General features: G+C 40.8%; 1 protein-coding gene across 1 annotated transcript in view; it reads right to left on the bottom strand.

Moving 5' to 3' along the window:
* ZFYVE1 (zinc finger FYVE-type containing 1) overlaps positions 1 to 15271 on the bottom strand; it is a 129218-nt gene that overhangs the window by 87008 nt on the left and 26939 nt on the right. The window contains exon 4 of the mRNA XM_069208941.1: positions 5835 to 6049. Within this exon, the coding sequence (XP_069065042.1) occupies positions 5835 to 6049 (215 nt within the window). The remainder of the gene's footprint in view (positions 1 to 5834; positions 6050 to 15271) is intronic.

The raw sequence follows: 15271 nt of genomic DNA, 5'->3' as shown, positions 1-15271 counted from the left end.
ATGTCGACTTACTCATTTTGTTCTCACTAGCACACACAGGCTTGTAAGCAGTGTGGCTGTGCTGAGTGAGGGGTCTCTAGGGTGGCATAAGGCATGCTGCAGCCCTTAGAGACCTTCCCTGGCATCAGGGCCCTTGGTACCAGAGGTACCAGTTACAAGGGACTTATCTGGATGCCAGGGTGTACCAATTGTGGGATCAATGGTACATTTTAGGTGAAAGAACACTGGTGCTGGGGCCTGGTTAGCAGGGTCCCAGCACACTTCTCAGTCAAGTCAGCATCAGTATCAGGCAAAAAGTGGGGGGTAACTGCAACAGGGAGCCATTTCTTTACAAGGTACATCTACAAGCGTAATCGACTATTTTTTAGTGGATGTGAGATTGTGGCCCCTGCTGAGAGATATGAAGGTGGATGTTGGATGTTAGATGTGAAAGCGATCACTATCCCTTGTTACTTTCCATATCAGGGGATGTCTTTGGTAGAACCTTGAATAACCAAGTTACTATGGTCCCCACTCCCACCTAGAATAACTTATCCATGAAGGTCAGGTGGCCGATGGTGCTCTCGAATCCCTACTTGTTCCGTGAGATCTACCTAGCTTTTATAGACAACTTGGCCCCATTCCATGACTGCGATTCTAATGATATCCCACTTCTATGTATACATGAAAATATGGTCACCAGATTGCGAAGTATCTTCTATAAGAAGGTCGGAGCAAGACATCAAGGAGGCACCTCGCCCACCAATTCATGGCTTGATGATTCCTGCCACAGGACTAAGACAGGACTGAAAAACGCCATTATGGAAGGGATCCCAGGGGAAATACAACTAGCTAGACGTGCTTATAAGGAATCCACCACCCGAGCTAAAAAATCCTGGGAAGAAACAACCTAGCAGGAGTTGTTGGACGCCACACAATCCAACGATAATAAGTTGTTCTGGGAATTGTTGTGTAAGTGAGGGAAAGAGGGTAGGACTAGCCTAAGGAATCATACACAGCATGAAAGATGGGTCGAATACTTCTCAAGCCTTTACGACAAAATTGACACCCCCGTCAGCCGGGCAGTGGGGAGTAATCCTCCCACCACCCTGGATGTGGGTCCCGGCTTCGTCCCCATAGAAGGGGGTCCACAGACTTTTAAGGGCCACATCTGTTTTTCCATTGAAGAAACTGCTGAGGCCATCTGCTCGCTAAAATCTGGGAAAGCTCCAGGTCCAGATAAAATCACGGGGGACTTGTACACCTCCGAGCCAGCAATTTGGACATGGTATATTAACACACTCTCCAACAAAATTACTGAAGGAGGGCAGATCCCCCCGACATGGAAGGGTGCTGACATTATTCCCATTTACAAAAAGGGTACTGCAAACCTCCCAGCAAACTATAGGCCGATTAGTCTCATAGACAACGTTAAAAAACAATTCGCCAAGCAGCTTCTAGGCAGATTAACTAATTGGGCCACAGATCAACAGATCCTTTCTCCCCTCCAAGCAGGGTTTCGACCCAGGATCAGTACAGTGGATCAGGTCTTTAGGCTGGCCGTGCTGTATTGGAAATATACAGCTCTTGCAAAACAACCTCTATATATCGCCTTTGTTGACTTGAGATCAGCCGTCGACCTGGTTCCAAGGGAGAAGTTATGGGAGGTGCTATATAAAATAGGGACTCCAGCCAACATAATCCAACTCTTGAAAAGACTGCACGAAGATACATATGCGCAAGTGAGATGGGGCAACCTAGGCAAACTAACAGATAAAATCCCCATAAATAGGGGTGTCCGCCAGGGCTGTGTGCTAGCACCGTTTTTATTCTCTATTTTTATCAATGAGGTGGTACAGGTTTTAATGGCATGCCAAAATGATGCTCCTTCCCTGTGCGCTCAGAAAATTCTGATTCTTCTTTTTGCAGACGACTCCCTCCTTATTTCCAAATCCCCTATGGGCCTACAAATTCTTATCAATAGATTTAATTCTTTTTTACGAGATTACGGCTTAGAGTTGAATCACAAGAAAACCAAGTTAATGGCACTCCGTTCTGGGATGCAGAAGAAATGCTCCATCCGCGTGGAAGGCGATCTTTTGGATAAGGTCTGCTCCATTGACTACTTGGGTGTAAGGCTCACTGATAACTTGCACTGGGCAGAACAGGTCAATAAAAGTGTTGGCTGTTTGCAGCACGGTGCAGCATCGATCATGCGTTTTTTTTCGGGGTACGACATCAAAATCTGTCTCCCCGGCAATTAAGATCTATACTGCCAGGGCGCAGGGTGCTGCTGTTTACAGTGCGGAGGTCTGGGGCTTTTCTGACTGCAATAGGTTAACTATTGGAGAGAATAGCTTTGCGAGGGCTCTATGTGCTAGCCCTCCTAGCACTCCGCTGCGTCCATTGTTTTTAGATCTCAGCCTGAGACGGATAGCCGACCTAATCACTTTAAGACCACTTCTATACTGGGTAAGGCTATGGACCGTTCCAGAACTGGTCGTTTACAAGACCTCACTTTTAGACCTGCTAAAGTGCCCTAACTCAACCGCTATTCCTTGGGTAAAACATGTATCTAGATGGTTTAGCAACCTGGACCTTGGAGATTTTTGGGAAAAACCCCACACACTTGAGAAAGCCCACTCCAAAATGCTGAAGCGCGTGTATTGGTCTTATGTATGGAATGACTATATTACTCGCAGATCCATGGTTGTTTAACAAATCTCTTCATAGATCTTAAATGGTACCCACAATTTGAATCATACCTAGACATCATACCCGACATCTTAGGCAAAAGTTTATATGCCAGATTCTGTTTTGGGTCGTTGAAGTCGTTGATGTGTAGATGGGGTACAAAAACAGCAACCAATATATGTCCCGTATGTGGCACAACATCGGAAACAATTGAACATTTTATGTTTTTTTGCCCCGCTTATTCTTCCCCTAGGTCTAAGTGGATCTGTAACATTTGCCGGGAAATGGGAATAAGAGACTGTGCCTCTGCTCTGAGAATTTTAAAAACTCATCACTCTAAGGTTCTAATACATGCTGTCAGCAAGTATTTGCTAGCAGCATGGCGCATACGTAATTCTGCTATCAGCAATGTGTCTCAATTTTGAGTGGTTAAGCTTTCTTTTAACTGTCGTAGTGGGATCTAGCTGTTCCACTGTGTATTGTTTATATGGTTTTATTGATTTGAATCTTATACCTTTCTGATTTTATTATTTATTGTTTATTGTTTATTCGCTTTGATGATCTATTGATCTAATAAAGCTTGTGTTCATCATCAATGTATTCAAACTAATACAATGTCACTGCAACTGCTCCCAAACGAAAAAAGGTGTCAAAAAATATAATACATATCTTTCCCTTAATACCATAAAGCAATACAACAAATAGTCACATTAAAGTTTAGAAATTTGCAAGACTTAGGGCCAGATGTATCAAGCCTTTTTGCATTCGCAAACGGTGCGAATGCCCGTTTGCGAATGCAAAAATGCCTTTCAGTATTTATGAAAGGCATTCGCAACGCAAATTTAAGGAATCGCTAAAATAGCGATTCCTTAAATTTGCGAGCCTGTTTAGGGAATCGCAACTTGCGAAATAAGGAATCCTTATTTGTGATTTCTAAACCAGATGTAACAAGCAATTCGTTAATGTGAATTGGGCATTAAGGAATCACTATTATCACCAAGTTGAACTTGGTGGTAACCATGTGCAAATTTTAAAAATGCTTTAAAAATGCATTTTTAAAATTGACATGTAACGCACACATGTCCTTAAACAGCTTTTTGGGGTGCAGCAGAGGGGGCCTTAGGCCCCCAGCACCCTGGGGTTTGCATTTCCCAAATTTGCGAATTCCAGTTAGGAATTCGCAATTTGGGAAATGCAAAATATTTGCAAATATGGGCCTACAGGCCCATAGGTGCGAATGTCGCTGGTGTCGCAATTTGCGATTCGGTAACAGCATTTGCGATTTTTCAGAAATCGCTATTACCGAATCGCAAATATGATACATTGCATTTTGCGAATCAGAAATAGCGATTTCCTAAAAATTGCTATTTCCGAATCGCAAATGCCTTTTTTGTTACATCTGGCCCTTAGACACTAGATAAACCCTTAACAGCAGTCTTACTTCTTGGTGAGCTCAATGACTTAATCAGGCCATTCCCTGCTGTAGTAAAAATAGATGTGTTTGACCACTGACTCTGTGATGCACCACTTTGCATATTAGTTGTTCAGTGTTCACCAGTTGCAGATTACATTTTGTATTCCGTTTAGCTGCCTATTGGCTTTATCGTGGCGTTAGACATTGCAGTTGAGCTGTGTTTTTCCACATGGTAAAATAAGCTTGTTTCTTCGTATTTATTCCTCCCCGAACACGAACAGTTCATGGTAAGAAAGTACATATTTTTTGTTTTCTTCAGTGCAGGGAACAGGTCGGCCTTGGAAGGAGAGCCTTGAAAGGTTGGCCAATTTTCAACATTTTTCTTACAACTCTGACCTACAGTAGCCACCATGTTTGAATATTTCCATCTGAAAGGGGAGGGTCTTTCAGAAGGCTCTTTCCATGGTTGTGTAAACTATAAAAGATGTGGCCCTGCTCAGTAGCGAAGGAATTTCCATGACCTCAGTCAGGATTAGAGGTCGAATGCCTGACACAGACACTTGTCCCGTGAGGGTGGATATCTCTTTCTCGCAGTTGAATGGGGTCATCTTCTTGCTGGCATGAGAAAGATGAAGAGCTTGGCAGGCCCTACGGTGATGATTTTTTACTTTATCCTTTGCTTTGAAATTATGCTATAATATAATCACATATATTTGCTGTGTACATTGCAGTTGAGAATCATTTTGATATATTTTCCTTTCATTAATGTGGCTATTTTTAAACGTGTGCCTTCCACCTCCTAATCTCCTTCAGTTTTTAGGAACCTCGTGGTGAAGTAATAATAAATGTCTTCTTTGAACTAAGAAGTGCATTCCAGAGAATTTCTTTGTCAGCTCAGTCATTAGTGAAAGCAAAACACCTGCCCAAATCCCACAAGGCATCACCTTTTGCCTCCTGCTCCAGAATACACAGGTAACCACACCGATCAATCACAGCCATCCTAGAACACTAAAGTCTACTTACTATCTATATACAGAAAATATCAATCCTTAGAAACCTGCACCCTGCCATTAAATCATAGATGATGAAGAACTTCATGAAATTCAACCGAAGCAAAGCTGAACATGTGTTCAATTCAGAGGGACTTCAAACAAGAATCGGTGTGGTGCATGGAAAATCAAATGTACTCACGAGGGCAGGTAACACATGGGCAGTGGTACATGATGAAGCAGAAGACCTTTGTGGCACTAGTGTGGTACTAATGATCATATAAAAATACAAAAACATTAAACAGGAGAAGTATCTTGGGATTACCTATCCAATAAGTTCAATGTATGCATGTAGTGTGGTAAGGCAGTGTGAAGATTCAGGAAGAAAATGTGATGCATGGAGGGAGGTTCAAATGTACTAGGAGTTCTTAAAAAGATGAAACCATCAAAATACCAGGAAGTCTCTAAAAATCCTAATAAGCTTTCCCTCTCATTATTCTGCAGTTAGAACATACTTGTTTTCGAAAAGAAACACAAGCAATGCAAAGCTTCACTGAAAGTCATCTTAATCTTTTTTGTAAGCTGTGATTTCAAGTTCACAACTACTAGCCGCACAATAGTTCAGCTTGCTCCAGGTTAATCTCGGGCATGGCTAAAGAAGGCTGTTCTCTATGATACCTGTTTCCAGCTACTGTCTTTCCCTTACTCTGCCCCCCTCTCATTCTGCCTCTTCTTTGGTACTTAAATACATGGTTTACCTTTAGAGCCTTGTAAATGACACTTGGGTGCCGGGAAGAGCGCGTGGTGTTATTCTCAAGGTGAAACTCTACGGCCCGCCGCAGCCCTGAGAAGTCCGTTGGGGGGTTATAGGTCCGTGTTCCCTTGTAGCGGATAGAGCTGAAGGCTTCAGGAAAGCGACTTAGCTTTCGAAACCTTTCTTGGATGAGCTTTTCAGGCATTTCCGCAGGAAATTCTGCAAAGGGTTAAAAAAATAAAATTAAAAAAATCAACAAGCACATACATTTTGTGTTCTTTTGCATTTATTCATTCACATTACAGATTAGTGTTTAAAACATATTCATACTTCAACTAGATCTCTATTTATGGGTAGGAACTTCCAGAATATCTCAAACATCTGACTTACTTGGCCTTGATAACTAAAGATTAGCTAACTTGAATGGGCCTCTTAACACAAAGATAGCTCTTTAAAACCCAAAAACCCAATAACACTTCTGATTTCAGCAAGGGTCTGCCAAAACCTCGCTAGACTGGAGTGGAAGGATAGATCTGTAGATTTCTCAGCGGCGTATTTTCTCTCAACTCTGAACAAGTGCAGTCTCATTCACTTTCCATGTTTGCAACAAGCTTTTCACTCAATACATAGTATAGGTTTTTTATTTACTCAAACACAATATTATTTTTGCTTTTATTCTTCTCATGTGCTTGCCCTTATATTTTTAAGCGTAAGTTCTTTCTGAATGTATGGAGTAAATGCTTGTAAAATGTTAATGACTATTAAATGTACAGTAAAGGGATTGTAGCAGAAACATCTCAAGTGTATGTCAAATGCCGAAGCTAAAGCACATGCATGAGCTCACATTTTTGCCCTTCAAACAGCATTGCAACAATTTGTCGCTCATCTGTACCCTTACAGAATGGACCAATCATTAGTATATACTCATATTCCCCGAGTCTATCATTTACGCTGTGAGGTGGGATCCAGAACATACAATGCTATGTAGACAAACGCTACACCACACTCACGAAGACGTACTATGCAAAACCATACAAGGTTTGCAAGGGAACAAATGCTCATGAATTCATTTGTCCAGTAGAAAAAGCCACCTAGAGCCATACAGCAAGGTGCCAAATTTGTGTCAGTGTTCTTATTATGTCACAAGTTTGATCATAACTTCCCATATTATGCTAGGTCCTAAATTATGACGGGATTTGGGTTCTCTGTGCGCATAGGCTCCCTTTACAAATGGTATTTGTTTTCTGATCAAAGTGGGCTCTAAAAACACTAACACTTTCATTATGCCAGACTTCTGATTATAGCAGAGTTCTGGATATCCCATGTTCTTAATTGTGCATATGCTCCCTTTTGTATTTCAAATTATGAGGAAGAGTCCTGAGAATTGCTCTGATAAATGTACTTTGAAGGATTCCACTTATTTCACAAAATGTTTCATGGAACAAAACCAGATTATATTTGCGGTCAACTTCCTAGGTTGGCAGCTGAGTCAAACAAGACTATATAGTCACACCTTTTGCACTTGACCACACTGTGTACTTCTTGAGCAAATATATGTATCTCACTGTCTCTCAGTTTCCTTGGTTGCCCCAATTGTGAGAACATCCATAGCATTATATTAATGACTGCACTTTTACATTTTACAACTAAGAAAACTCTGTAGGGTCAGAAACTAACTATTATGGGACAGGCTTTCAAAGCTATATTGATGTGAAAGTTTGGCATACACACTGAAACTTTAGATATACATTTATTAAAAGATATACAGAACATGAAGGTTTTTGTGTGAGCAAATCTATTCAAGGGGCAGGAAGCAGACATGACATGATAGTTTCAGCCCTGGACTACCCACTGACGTATGTGCTCACAAAGTAAATGTTTGAAGGAATCCCAACTCTTCTTTAACCCGTTCCCACCCAGAAAAGGTCAGACATTTACTCCCAACAAAGACAGGAGTAAAATGTTTTCCAGGGTTGCTAGGGACCCTAACCCTACGTACACAAAAGTGGAGGTAGAGGAAAAGGAGTTTCTTCACGGGGGAAACATTTTTCACTTGGAGAAAAAATAAAGTTTTAACAAGTGAACTTACACTTACTCAGCATATACTCATGCATATATTTTCTCATGAAAAATAAAATTCATCAATATTTGCTAGGGCTACCCTTATAAATCTGCAGCTGTTGAAGGTTCCCAGGCCTACTTCTATAAACTCTGGTGAATTCCTGAAAGTTGCTAATCTGCAGAAATTCAAGGTCACAGACTTGTGACTTTAAGAGTGGGCCCCCTACTTATATTTTTAACGTTCCGCATAAAGCTTTACATTCATTCTCCATCATTCTAATTATTTTTAAGTATCAGCATGCATAAAATGAATTATTAAAAGATGTCCTGATGAAATGGCGTTTAAAGTCGTTCTTTAAAAAATTCACCACAGTTTAGCAAAACTATCTGCACCTTTATTACTTTTTCCAGGTTGCAAATATATTTTGGGAACTCCAGGCTGCAAATATATTTTGGGAACTTTTTATTATGAATGCATATATTCACTAATCTTGCTAACATTTTTGCATGTATTGGCATACTATAAAGTAAAATCTAGCCACAAACAGATACATTTTGAAGACATGGGTGAAGGTTTTTATATTGGAACCACTGTCACTAAAGTAGGTTGAGCTTATAGCTCTCTGCATTTCCTAAGTGAGCTGTGCTCACCCTAACAGTTAAGGTTTTGCATTAATAAATCATATCCAAGAGTTTAAACATTTCATACATTGGCCCACATATCAGTCAAAGAGTTTGTGTTGTAGGGGGCATGACTACTTGACAAGGGAACAAAATAAACATGAAGAATTTTGCCCTTGACCTATAACAATATTTTCTGGGCATCAGGCAATAAGAATTCCCCACCCTTATCACAATGAACAAAACAGCAATAGCGTAGAATGCACAACTGTCAGTGGCTAAGAATAATTTAATATGTTCCTAAGACATGTCTTAGTCTTACAATGTCACACCAAGTGACGTGTATACCCAGAAATGATTACCTTAGCTCACTGTGTCATAGGACTCAATCTACACCTCTACGATGAGTCCCAATGAAGGTGAAACATGGCAGATGTTGCTTCTAAGCACTTTCAGAGGTCAGGCTGGGCTGTCATTTTGTGGTGGAAACCACTGATTTAAATATGGCTGGCCCCTCTCCAGAATGGCACACTGATTAAAAAAAAAAAAAAAAAACAATAGAGTGGAATGCACCCTAAGTGACAGCCAGGAGTTACAATTAATTCAAGCAGGTATATCCTTTGCATTTTGTGTTCAAGTAATCATATGCCAACCAGACACAAGAAGAACTCTTAATAGAGCTTCTCTCTGTACATCGAATCAAGTATTCTGAAAAGTATTCTGCTTCAATGTGCTGTCACAAGGCAAGGGGTAGCTGATGCCTGGAGAGTTGGCCTCACAGGGCTTTAGGTATGTAATATGATCATGAATGTATGGGTGGATTACATCACTCCGCCTGAAAAACCTACATTCTACCACCCCCTCCCTGTCCCTAGAAATTGCATTTCCATTTGAAGACAAAATTGCTCATATGGGGTCAATGAAGATCGTTGTAAACCAATTCAGCATGATTGTAATACTGAATAACGAGTCCCAAGAATATCGTGGGCAAAATACTGAAGACCAAAATATCGAAAGGTAAGTGCACATAGAAGAATAGATTTACTATTCTTAATTCCACATCTATGTACCCCCCACATCTACGTACTTTAGCTTTGCAAAATCCTCTTGAAAAAAACGATATACTTTAGCCTACTATTCAGCTGATCACAAAACAAACCCCGGTAAGCCACTGTAAGAACACATAAGCATGTACTGTGCTTAGAGAGTATATGCTACACGTGAATGGATGACAGTAAATGACCTGCAATTAACCTTTGATCGTGGTCATTTCAGCAGGGCCTGAGACAATCATACTGTTCTTGAAAATATGTGATTAATCAAGGCTTAGGATCAAAACAACACCTGAAAAATGATTCACCCTGTTGATTACTTTACGAGCCACATGCATCAAGAGACGTGACCGGAAAATCATCTTAATTACATGTGGCTCACAGAATGGGAGCAAAAATGTTTGCAGTTACGCAGGGAGTAGCAAGTGTACAATGCAAAAGGAATGTTACGTTATGGTAATCTGTATAGAACAGGTGTCTCCAACCAGTCGATCAGGAACTACCATTAAGTGGGAGACACCTTCAGAGTAGCTCACAGACTTGAGTTCATTTTTAAATAAGCACAAGGTCACTTTTACCTTTTAAAAGGTAAAGGAAGTCTGTGTTTATTTTACATTATGACCATCAGGCTGCACATAGCAGAGCCTGCTAATGGGCAGTGCTCACCTCAGATTTATGACCCAGACTAGGGCACAAAGGTAAAGAACTGAAGCACTGAGATATTAAACTCTTAAATGTCCTTATCAACTCAATATTGCAGCATTGAGAATAAATTAATGCTTTTAAATTGGAGAAGATTTAAATGAAGAGTCAACTTATCTCTTCATGTAACTTTTCTACGCATTTCAATGTGTTCCATTTACAAACAGCAGGCCTCTAGCTCCCAGTGGCCAGCAGACACAGTGCCATATTTCTAATTGGAAACAACAGTCATTGTTTCAAGTGGGAGAAATGTATGTGTTATAAACATGGCACTGTGTCAACAGACCAATGGGAGCAAGATGTCTTATGTTTGTAAGTGGGCCACTTTGGAATGGGAGATAATTTAAATGATGAGTTTTATGGAATTCATATATCCATATAAACAAAGTTAACTCTTCAGTGTAATTTCCTCCTATTTCAAACATTTTCACAGCAAGCATTCTTACACCCAGTCTTGGGTGAACTGATGAATTGCTCCTTGTTGTCAGGTCAGGTTCCTGGGCGCTTCTGAAAATTAACGTCCAAACTCGCTATTGAGTGCCTTCTCCAAGATAAGGGAGAAATTTGTTAACAAGCAGCTTTCAAGTTTCATAGAGAGCCACAATCTGCTGCACAAGACTCAGTCCGGTTTACAGCCCTCCTACAGTACAGAGTCGGCCTTATTGATGACGACAGAGGCTGTCTGTCAGATTTTGGACACCGGTGATTCTGCAGCGCTCTTGTTATTGGATCTTAGTGCCACGTTCGATACTGTGTCCCAAACATCCTGGCAGAGAGGCTCTGGAACTATGGTGTGGGCCACAAAGCGTTGAGCTGGAACGCTTTGTTTTTGCAGGGGCGTACTTTTCAAGTGGCACAAACACTTCAACAGTAAGAAGTGATCCCATTTAAACAAGGAGTGCCGCAGGGCTCTTCCTTGAGCCCAACTCGGTTTAATGTGTAGATGCGACCGCTGGCAGAGATTTTCAAGTGCTATGGATTTACCATCTTTTCATATGTTGATGACATGCAGCTTATCATGACGCTGTCACAAAATTCGGCCTACATGCCTCTGCCTTGAAGAGGTTGCTAGGTGGATGGACCTGAACAGCCTCAAGCTCAACGATGGGAAGACCGGGGTTCTCATCTTGCGCAAACAAGCAAATATTTGGTCCACTGCTTAGTGGCCTCAGGGGTAGGGTCCAGTTCCTGCCCCCAAACCTAAAGTTAAGAACCTTGGCATTTGGCTTGATGATAAAATGTCTTTTGATAGGCAAGTCACTGCAAAGGCAGGATAATGTTTTGTATTGCTCACAATGCTGAGTACAATCTTGTGCCTGCTGCAAAACAATTGGTTATCCAGGCCTTGATTATATCAAGCCTAGATTACTGCAATGTTTTCTATCTTGGAATCACTCAGGGACAGATTAAAAGACTCCAGAGAGTGCAAAACTCTGCAGCACGCCTAATACGGAATTTAACAAGGCGTGCACCAATTGAGGCTGCACTTAGGAAATTACATTGGCTGCCAGTAAAGCAGAGGTCATCTATTAAAGCATTGTGTTACAGTCACAAAGCTTTTGCCAACAAAGGACCAAGATACCTTCAATCTCTAGTTAAACTGTATGTACCTTCAAGGAATTTAAGATCAGCATAGGAGCTAATGGCGATTGTTCCCAAGGTAAAGAAAGTGCGCTCTGGCGGGAGTTATTTCAGCTACTTGGCGCCATACCTGTGGAACGCCTTGCCCCTATTGGTTCATCGGATGCAATTGGAAGATCTTTTTAGGAAGAAACTTAAAACTTGTTTTTTTGGGATTAGGATGCTCGAGAGTTTGAAAGTGGTATGTAGGGTGCATCCAGCACTGGGACACCTCGCATGAGGTAGCTATGCGCTTTATAAATTATATTATTATTATATTCTTGCTCCCAGTGGCTGGTTGACACAGCGCCATATTTATAACTGAAAAATACAGCCATTATTATAAATGGGAGAAATTTAAAGAGCAGAAAAACGTTCAATTTTCTGAACATTTTTCTGCACTTTAGATTACTCCAATTTAAAAAAAATGGTTGCATGTTTGTGTTATACATGTAACGGTGCCGCACAGGACATACAAAAGTATGTCCTGTGCCACAAATACATATGTCACAGTACCCATCACATCATCAGTATCATCAGTCACCCATACACATATATCCCATTCATATGCACACATGGTCATTCACCCCCGAAGACCACGCTCTCACTGGCAACAAGGCAGCGCTGTCATAGAGCCACTAGTCAAAGGATTTGGTTCAAAGCGTAGTGCCTGGCTCCTTGGACATCAGGCTTAATGCGGGGGTTTCCAACTTTTTCTGTAGTGAAAGCTACAGTGAAAATCACTGTGAGCTACTGAAGGCCAAGCAACACAGCCACAGCCAACTTCATTGACTTTAAACCTAATCTACGCCTAGTGTGGACGTACACCACTATCATGAATACTTTCCCAGTCTGCACATTGCAAAGCGTCCCTCCTGTGTTTATCAAGTACAGAATACAGAATGATTGCCCTCATTGTGTCCCCGAGAAGTACTGCTATCCCACAATTCTCCACATCTGCTGTCAAATGTAGCAGTTATTATGGAGACAGGATTTAAACCTCTCTTTCCCCTTGCTCTCCATTTAGGTCTTTGAATATCAAACAGCAACAAACAAGGGAAGAAAGAGAATTGTCAGTAGCTCCATGACCAGATCCGGTTATCCACATGATCTGCCTAAGGCTTTCTCCCTACTCAATTTACTGCGCCTTCATCCCTTCACTAATCTTCAGTCATGAAAAGGATAGTACGTGATAGGTCATGTATTCTTTCTGCTTTAGCTTTTAGACTGAGCTATTATCAACAGCCAAGTTTCAATCTTGTGATAAGGCGATCAGTGATGGATGGAATGCTTGGTTGTGCAAGTTATGTGTGGAATGTGCCCCTGAGCATTTGAGAAAGAAGTCAAGAAGGAGGCTAACTGTTGTGACAATCTTCTCACTGCTCCAGTGATTACCAGCATTATGGATACCTCGGTGTCGATTTACGTCTTTTCAGCACTGTCCACAAGTGAGCATGGGAAGAGTGTGGACTTGAGACATCGTGGGACCTTAAGGGCCACTCTATTTATGGCAAGAGTCAAGTGATTATTTTAAATTGCTGTGGATTTTGAAGTACACTCTGTCTGAGAACACAGTGCTCAAGGCACAGCGCAAAAGGTAACACAGTGTTTGTAGTACAGCAATGTGAGACTGTGTGTGACACATGTTTTGCTCATCACATTCCAGTCACGCATCACACACATGCTTGGCACGCCTGCCATCTTGAAATTACAACACTACTTGTACAACACCATGTGAAAATGCTGGTCTCAGTCGATGAGTGTAGGTGCCTGGCCACAGTATACAGAAGTGCAGCAAGGCAACAGAGGAGATTAAGAAAGGAGGTGGCAATGTGGGGTCACAGACAAGAGCAGTACAGACATTGAAAGGAAAAAAGGGACAAATAAAATTAATGGAATGCAAAAGAGCAGAAATATGGTGTGACTATCTTTTGGTTGGTGTTCTCCAGTGGGGCAGTCTCTGCAAAGAAACATTACTAGTTGATAATGTTCTTTTTGGATCAACTAATGTCAGTAGTTAGTTGTGCAATTTTGTATTATCCCTTTATTGAGAAGATCTTTTTGCTCAACAAGACGTTTACTGTTTCCTATGATTTGACAGTAGACATTATTCTTCTATTGATTTGTTTTGAATAACAGACGGAATGCCTTTATTGTGGAAAATATATGTTAAAGTCAATAGGATATTTTGGGTGGACTATCATTACACTGTGTTAAAGCTTGTAGGTATGTACTTCGCTACATGGAATCTCACACAATACCACAGTTGGCAAGGGTTCTGGTGTTGGTTTTACCCCTCTCTTTTCCACGTCTGACACAATCTGCAGCAAGAAAATTTGTACTTTGATAACTCAACCCTCTTAGGAAGGGTTACATATTGTTTCGCCAGCTGTAATTCTGTGTATATTTATACCTTTTGTCTGTATCCTTGAAGGTTACCTTGTGGGGAATACATTTGACCAAGTTGATGAAGGTGACAAGCTAATGAAAACGGCTATAGGCCCAATTGGTTCATTGGGAAAATGTATGTCAGATGCCATGGGTCTAAGCCGTTTATTTAAAAAAAAGATTTTGAGAAAGACAGTAGGCCTGGCCATATAAACCATTTGCTATAGCCAATACACATTCAATAGTGAATTTTCATTACAATGGCCTGAAGGCTGTAGACAGACATTACTATAGTTGACAAGCACCTGGAGGTTAAGATTTGCAAAGTGATAACCCTTGTTTTATCAGAGGGGTTGTGTATTGTTTTTCAACTGTAGTTGTATTGTATATATAATTGTAATTTTATTTCTTCATGGTCATTGGTTGGCAGCTTATCAGCAATACAAGAGGCCCTGGTTGGTTATTGAGTTAAGCCAATGATGAAGGCTATAGACCTGAATTGTTCTTTTAAAGCTATTTCAGATGTCATAGGTATAATCTGTTGATTATGGAAAAAGTTATGACAAGTACATTATGCCCGACTTACTAACTGTGGCATTAATTTGTTAAAGCCAATTATGCAATAGCAATGGATTGTTATTAAACTATAGTAAGCTTTAGATTGGTATTTTATTATGAAATGAATCTTGAAGATCCCATGTAAGCAAGGGCTTTAGTGTTAGTTACCCCTCAAAATAACTCTTCCGATAGACAATTTGACCTATGATTATCCTTGTTACACCTTCATAAGAACGTGTGTATATTGTTCGCAAACTGTAATTTTATACGTAATTGTAACCTTGCTGGCCGTTTACCTGATGGCTGTCTTGTGAAAAAAAGTATGTGCGACAGAGTGGGTGTGAGTTTGTTATGGCGATAAGCCAATGATAATGACTACACGCCTGATTTGTTAATTAGGAAACATTATGTCAGATGTTTGAGGTCTAATCAGTTTATC

This window comes from Pleurodeles waltl, chromosome 9 (assembly GCF_031143425.1).
Source record: "Pleurodeles waltl isolate 20211129_DDA chromosome 9, aPleWal1.hap1.20221129, whole genome shotgun sequence".
Lineage (NCBI taxonomy): Eukaryota > Metazoa > Chordata > Amphibia > Caudata > Salamandridae > Pleurodeles > Pleurodeles waltl.
This window is presented reverse-complemented; position numbering and strand designations above follow the sequence as displayed.